The sequence below is a fragment of the Panicum virgatum genome, chromosome 7K (assembly GCF_016808335.1).
Source record: "Panicum virgatum strain AP13 chromosome 7K, P.virgatum_v5, whole genome shotgun sequence".
Taxonomy (NCBI): domain Eukaryota; kingdom Viridiplantae; phylum Streptophyta; class Magnoliopsida; order Poales; family Poaceae; genus Panicum; species Panicum virgatum.
The window spans coordinates 18,845,606-18,853,554 of NC_053142.1; the positions used below are offsets into that span (position 1 = coordinate 18,845,606).

At 44.2% G+C, this 7,949-nt stretch overlaps 1 protein-coding gene across 2 annotated transcripts; it reads left to right on the plus strand.

Moving 5' to 3' along the window:
- Positions 1 to 1,633: 1,633 nt before the first annotated feature.
- LOC120640430 lies at positions 1,634 to 3,387 on the plus strand. 2 transcript variants are annotated; one of them, XM_039916250.1, is made up of 3 exons: positions 1,634 to 1,711; positions 1,800 to 3,074; positions 3,195 to 3,387. In XM_039916250.1, the coding sequence occupies exons 2-3, from the start codon at positions 1,822 to 1,824 to the stop codon at positions 3,346 to 3,348; spliced, it is 1,407 nt and encodes a 468-aa protein (XP_039772184.1). In that variant the 5' UTR covers positions 1,634 to 1,711; positions 1,800 to 1,821; the 3' UTR covers positions 3,349 to 3,387. The 2 variants fall into 2 exon arrangements, with proteins under 2 accessions (XP_039772184.1, XP_039772185.1); XM_039916251.1 differs by having other exon boundaries at positions 1,818 to 3,074.
- Positions 3,388 to 7,949: the final 4,562 nt, after the last annotated feature.

Genomic DNA, 7,949 nt, shown 5'->3' on the forward strand with positions numbered 1-7,949 from the left:
ACGAAAACTAGGAATTTTAGAGGTGGTTTCACTAATTTAGCATATACGGATTAAACATGGCAAAAAGATCAAATTTAAACTCTAATTAAAGCTACTATATCAAAACAAGGGTCAAATTACTTCAACTATATGAGCCAATTTTATGGTGAGCTACTTACGGAATACAAGATTTATGGGAAATTTTCCAAGACTTTTGAAGATCATTATCGAGCTCAAATGACACTGACAGGGATTCCAAAGATCGTATGGAACAAGGTATGAAAATAACTTTGCCATGAAAAAGGGTAGCATCATTAGATAGAGGATGACGCAAGGGTCACAACAAAACTTGAATCACTAATTTTGGAGCTTCCTAGCTAAAGATACGAATTTTACAAGTTTGGTTCAAAATTTGGAGATTCAAAATGTCGGAGAAAAATGCTAGGGTTACCCAAACCCTATAAAGGAAATTGCTACGAGTACCCAAGGTGCACACGGGGAAATCCGACCAACCGGCGTGCGCCACGCGGCCGGGCCCACGCCACGGGGGCCTTCTTCCACCTCCGGCCCTCCCGCGCGCGCAGGGAAGGAGCCCGCCGGAGGGAAGCGGCAGGGGCACGGCCCGGGGCCCGCCGGCCGGGGAAGGAGGGCGGCGGGGGATGCTCGCCGAGGCTATGGGGAGCCCATCCCCGGCCGCAGCTTGGCCGGCAGGGGACGCAGGAGGGCTGGCGGCGACGACCACCAGGCGGCGGCGGCAAGCCCGCACGAGGAGAAGAGCAGGAGGGGAGAGAGAGGGAAGGGAAAGGACCGGGAGGTTCGCGCGAGGGTGAGGGAGCTCACCGGCAAGGCGGCTCGGCCGGAGTAGGGACGACGGCGACCAATTTTGGCCGGCGGCGGTGACAGTCACGGGAGCACGGGAACGAAAGTTTTGGGTTTGCAAATGGGGAACGGCAAAACGTGTGAGAGTGAACGCTTGGAGACCGAGTAGATAAGCTCATGGTCCACCCCAAGCCTCTGGAGAGCCCAGACACAAATCCCAGACACTCCGGCGATGTCTGTGTTCACCAGAGAACGAACACGGCCGGCGGCCTCCTCCACCGTGAACAGTGCGATTTCTCTTTTTTTTTGGATTTTTCGAAAACAAGTTTTCCCCAAACTTTGGACCTTGAATTGAGGGGGTAAAACTTGCCCAAAAATTATGAAACTTGGTAGATTGATAGCGTAGAGGGAGATGAACACAACCATGGTGGTCTTGCCTCATGAAAGTTCACAAAATTCAAGATTTTTAATTTTGAAAATGGAAGGAATTCAAACTTCCGGGATTTATTTGGGGGATCAAACGAGCTCCACTTGGGATGAAATTTTGACTGAGTAGCACGTGTTCGATGACAAGCACACATGAATTTTTGGAGGTGCACTTGTTATAGAGAAATTTTGAGTTCCTTAAGAAGGGTCGAATTTGAACCAAATTTGGCCGAATTTGGAAATTTTCAAGGAAATTTGAAATCTTTTTGTAAACCATGGACACAAGATAGTAATGATGACTTAATGACATGGTTTTCACCAAACTTGAAAATTGGGGTGTGACAATTTTTTGGCAGTTTACCAACCCTAGTAGAGAAAGGTTATGTCGTATGAGTACATATTGCCACATGATACGCCGCCGCTGCGAACACGAAGGCGACCGATCCTCCCTTCGCCTCGTTTGCATCTGCCGCTGGTCCTTTGCCAGGTGATTCCCTAATAAAATTGTATTTTTGTTCCTTCGGCGAATTTAGAATCGATGAATCCATCTTGTGACCCTTAGTTTGGTGTACTAGATCTGCTATTTGTTGCAGTGGCATGTCTCTATGGTGTTCTCGGGATCACCCAGCGCCCTTAGTTGCGTGCAGCAGTAGGCGCCGGCGGCGGAAGGTTAACGCCGGCGATTTATCCTCGTGGGCGTCTCTGCACGAGGATTTGGTGAGCCTAATCGGATGGCGAGTGCTAGCCGGCGACTTCCGTGATTACATCCGCTTCCGAGCTGTGTGTCCCCACTGGCGGTCCAGCACTACTTGCCCGCGCGGCCGCGGCATCCTTGACCCGCGCTTCTATCCGCGCGGGTGGATGCTGCTGCCCGAGGGCCGCAGCCTCTACCCAGGCCACGGTAAGCTCCACGGCTACGTCCGATTCTTCAACCTGTCAACTGGTGCCTTCGTCCGCGTCAGGCTGCCCCTTTTTAAGGATCACTGCGTCCTCTACTCCGTCGATGGCATCCTCCTGCTGCAGAGGGACCATGACACTGCCATCCGCCTCCTTCACCCCTTCACCAGTGATACCGCAGAGTTCCCGCCGCTGGAGACCCTCTTGCCGCAAGTGCGCTGCCGCTCGGAGGGGTCTCGGTGGTACTCTCTTAGAAGTATCCGTGGTGCCAGCATCAGCGTGGGTGCAGATGGACTCGTCAGAGTAATGATGCGGCCAAATGACGTGTGGAATATATGTTTTGCTACCTCTGGTGATCAGCAATGGAGGGTCACAACAACCTGGGAGTGCAGCAAGCTTTCTTCTACATTGCCATTCCAAGGAAAGCTTTATGTGTTGCTGCGACCTAATTCAGTGAGAGGTGAGCATGAGGTCATACAGATCGACCCACCCCAGCAGGAAGGTATGGACATTGGCTCTTTATCGGAGCCATCACCAAAGTTGATTGCAAAATTTAAATGGCCAACAAGCGATGAAAGCTATTCATTGTATTACTACCGTCTGGTAGAATGCAACTCAGAGATTTTGGTGATTGGCACAAAATGGGATGCAGTTTACTATTCAGTTTACAGGCTAGCTGATCTTATGCTGGGAAGGATTGTCCATGTGACATCCATAGATGGCAGTGCACTCTTCATTGGTAGGAGGTCACTCTGTGTCAGCTATAAGGTGTTCCCTACCATTGTTCCTGACACCATTGTCATGCGAGAGACCAAAATTTATCTTAGTCAATACCACCTCAGTAATGGCACATTATCACAAGCAACAGATGGAGTAATTGCAGAAGAAAAAGATATTCCAGGTCCTTATAGCATCATGTGCCATATCATAACCTGTTGCCCTCCTTCATACTGGTAGGTGCCCAGTTTTCAATCTTTGTTCTAGTAAACTGCGATTGTTCCTTTCACTTGAACATTTTATTTATGTTGCTATGCAAGCTCACTCCCTCCCTCCCCCTTTCCTCTCTGCTGTAGGAACAAAGGGAAGATATTATGTAAGGGGTTGCCCACATGGAAGGTGAAGAAAAAAATTCGTTATGGGGTGAGTCTCACCTATAGTGCAATGATTCTGTTGTATTTTATTTATGCATATTTAGGTTTTACTGCTGGGGATGCCATATTTCACTAAATAAAAGCTTTCCATTTTTGCTGAAAGACACAAAAAAAACTCATCTTTGCTGCAGAACACAATAAACATGGTTTAATGTCCTCAATGGGTTTTTTTAAAACATTTACTAGAGGACAATTAATCCTGTGTAGCAGCAAATATACAAAATGTTATATTAGCGTCTAGTAGCAAAGTTTTTTTTATTGCAGCAAGAGTGACATATTTCACTAAATTCTTCTCTACAAAGGCTCACCACAGTTAATTAATTTCTTGGGATTTATAAAGTATCAAGTGACAAAGAGCAGTCTCAAATTGCTTTTAATTGTATCATGTGGCAATATGTACTCATACGACATAACCTTTCTCTACTGGGGTTGGTAAACTGCCAAAAAATTGTCTGTATTCACCAGTGGTGCTTGCCTACTTTGTCAAAAATGAACTGAGATCTTTTTATTGGTATTGGTTATAATTATTACTTAGTGTTGTTATGAAGATAAAATGTTTAGGTAAAATTATTAACATGTTATAAATTTTGGCTACAAAATGAACATATCCAATGAGAAAAATAAGATGTTCTCAGTTCAGTTTTGTATTTGCATTTCACCACACATGGACTTTTATTAATCACAACCATAGGCACAGAAATCTTTCGGCCAGGTCGTGAGTGTCTAAAAAGCAAAACATGGGTTCAAGGGGTAGTCCAAACTAATCTGATTTGATGAATTTTTTTATGCCACGTGTTTTTAGTTACAGAAAATAAATAGAGTATTATAAAAACAAAAAAAGTACAAGACACATTAAATTGTTCAGCGTCCATTGAGCCTAATAGCCACTAACTTAACCCTAACAACATCTACTAGGCCTTCTCCCTTGTTGCTCTCTTCCTCACCTCCTGTCATGTGCTATGGGTTAATTTTAGGTGGTGGCTGATAGTCCTAAAGTCGCATACTCCTGTTTACTGATTGTAGGTAGTGGTAGTCTTGTTCAACGCTGCTTCCCACATCGAAGCAACAGCAAGGCCCATCATTTTCCTTTCCTTTCCTATCCTTTCCTCTGTTTTTTGATGCAGCCCATCGATCCATGGTATGTCCTTCTGCAACTCAAGTGACGACCTAAGCAGAAACGAGATGTTTGATGATGTTCTAGGACCATGGAACATGCCTTGACCCTGACCCCTGTGACCAACCTTTGGTGCATGCAGGATTGCAGGTTGAAAATGATCTCACAACAACATTGAACTTAGGTTTCATGAAAAATATTTCTAATCCATAGAGCAGGAAAGTAATACTAATGGCCTTGTTGTCAAGCTGCAATACAATTCGATCAACCATCCTTCTACCTGAACGCAGAGAGCATCTATGTTCAGTGCACTGTCTTCTTAGCTACCTCTCCAAGCATTGCAGCCACAATTAGCATGCACTGAAATTTAGTATTGGCTGACATTTCTAGTTTCTTCACTTTTTTATCACTGACTTTTTATTCCTCGAACGTGTCTAGTCACTCACACTATGACTTATTACCCCTTTTTTTAACTTATTTTTTTGAACTTAATGATGAATTTAATTATCAAAGAGAAATGCATTAACACCTAAAATTTCTAGAATCTCAATCTCGTTATGACCTATTACCATGTTTATTGAAAAGAAATTATTAACAACTACAATTTCAAACAATAGAACTATCAAAAAATATATATCTAATCTAATGAATGCAGTTTAATGTTGTAGATGTTTGTGCATTTTTTCTTTAGACTTTGGTCAAAGGTTAGAGAAGTTTGATCTAGGACAAAGCTAAAATAGCTTCAATTTGGAACGGAGGTAGTATTAGTGGTGATTGTCTCTATTATCGTTGTCTCTGATATATGCTTTTTCTGCACTGTAATAAGTTATTATATTATCGTTGTGTCTCTGATTGATGTTTTCATGCACTGTAATAAATTATTATATTATTATCGTTGTGTGTCTCTGATAGATGTTTTTCTGCACAATAAATTATTAAATTATTACCGTTGTGCATCACTGATGTGTTTCTGCACTGTAATAAATTATTATCATTTCCAAACAGCTAATTTCACTATGGCAGTTGCTTTCGTACCTGCTGTTACTGTTTAATTATTTTTTAGAAAAGCCTAAGAGCATGTACAGCCCGTCGGTTCGACCCGTCTGCATCTTGGTATATTTGCAAGAAGCCCCCTCACGAACAGGAATCCAGGCGAGGTCATCGTCTCATGAGATACAGTGGACCACAAAACGGAGCGGTGCACTGTATCACCGCTATCCACCGTGCGTGGGCCAAGGAGAGCGGAGAGGAGAGAGGGGATGCGGAGCCCGCGTCTCGCCGTCCACCGCTGCCCGGCCTCGCCGTCTGCCGCCGTGAGCCGCCACATCCGTCGCCGTCCCGCCGCGTTGTCGACGACGAGGGAGCCCGCCCAGGTCCGACCTCGGCGGTTCGCGGGGTGTGCGGAGGATGCGAGGTAGCGGGCGGAGGCCGAGGCAAGTCGCCGGCGAGGTCGCAGCGAGGTCGGGAGGCGGCGACTTCGCGACTTTGGCGGCGGGCGAGGGCGGAGGCCCGAGGCGCGAGGGTGGAGGGGGTCAGCCGGCGAGGCGTCGTCGCGTCGTGCGGGGATGACGAGTGGGAGGGGAAGGAGAGGGGAGGGTAGGGAGGGGAATAAGAAATAAAAATATTGGATTTAGAGGTCTGATTTAGAGGTCCACGTCCACACACGAACTGAACTGGAAGTACAGAATCTTTTGGAGAGTGTGCTGATTATTCCTTTAGAGGTCGAATTTAGAGGTCGACGAGTGCGGACAGCCTGAGCTGCGTTTCTCCCAGGTGATTAAACTATTCTGATGACACACATTGTTCATGAGCATCTTCCCTCTTTGTTTATGCCCTTTCTTCTTTGGCATCTTCTGATTCTTGTTCAGGTCAATGGCAAATGCTAGTCAAAATTATCGTCTCTTTCCTCAGAACTACTAGTACTAGTGGTCAATTCTTTTGGGGGTCTGAAACTTTGGAAGTACTAGTGATCTCGTTCTCGTTCAGCAGTTGATAATTGGCAGAAAGGCTTGGCCAAAGGAAGAATCATGGTTGGGATGCATGTCACTTTTATGTGTGTTCATACTTTTTGATCAGAAGTTCTTTCTCTATGTTTTAGCATCGTTGACTTGCAGATCAGTTAAGCCTCTGTAAATGGTTTTTGAGGTGCTAGCAGACTTGTCTGAATGTCTGTTAAATTCCCAGTGCTATTCTTTGTCAGGGAACGTTTGAACTCCTTCATTTTTGTTTGGCTGGCACAATATTGCTGGCTGTTGAAGTGCTAGTTGTTACCAGCCTTTCGGTTTAGTAAACCAAGTACTAGCTTGTTTTCAGATTCTGAAAATACAGAAACCAAGTACTAGCTTATCCACAAGTGTTAACTGTTTTCAGATTCTGAAAATACAGAGTTTAGTAAACCAAGTACTTTCAGCATTGGTCGGCTTCAGTGTGAATGGTTGCTTGATAGTGTGCACTGCTTGCTGAATGCTGATAGTGTGAAAAAGTGATGGTTTTAAAAAAAATATTGCAATCATATTGAATGAATTTATGTTTGATTTGTTTTGTATCAACTAGTAACACAATGGTCTATAAGAATGATATTCATAATTGATCATGGCAATATGTAAGCATTAAATCGCTTGCCGACAGTTAAACAGATGACTCATGTCTGTGCGTTGTATAACATGTCTGTTTAGTTGTGTAGATAGGTCCCTGTCTGTGGGCTGTACATGCCCTAATATTGGGAATGACCTTTTGTTCCTTGCACCTTCCAGTCGAGCCAAACCTCCAATGCCTTGTGGGCGGGCGAGACTTTAGAGCCCCGTATGTCAAATACTTGACTACTAATAATAACTGTATGCCAGTGCTAACGCCATGGCGTTATTTCTGTGATGCTTATGACAACTAAACGAAGACACAAGAGATGAAGGGTTATTGGTGATTAAGGAATTAAAAATAATAACAACCGGCAAGGAATCAAACTTGAGCAGATTATGTCAATTTTTACTGAAAAACAAACGTAATTAGCCAACTGTTATTGAAGAAATGGAGTACCAATGCATTATGTGCATTTGAAGGGGATAAAAAGAAGTATCCATCTCATGTATGGTCCGAGAGATAAGGCTCTAATAAAATAATAAATCCCACAGCCAAACGAAAATAGAATCAAAGCAATTCAAACATCTATAAATCCCATAGCCAAACGAAAAGAAATATGCTGGCAAGCACATCTCAAGGGTTGTGTTGTTGTTCAAAGTGAGCAGCGCTCGTCAGAGCCCCGGTGACCTCCCTGCAAGTATCATCCAGAATGAAAGCCTGCAATGAAAGAGATTTCTTTTTTTAAGAATAGTGCAATCCGTAAAAACTGACCTGATCTCTTCACTTGCCGGGTCAAGTTCCAGTGCCTCCATGAACTCATTAGATACTCCTTTCTGGATCTCTAAATAAAAAGATACTGGTGAGATTCAATTTGAGTTTGCAAGGCCAAAGTTGTTGCAGGCCAAAGCTAGCATGGCTGAAACAAGTATTTATGCAGCTGACAAAATTATAGAGAACCAATGCATCTTCCCACTGAAGATAAATAG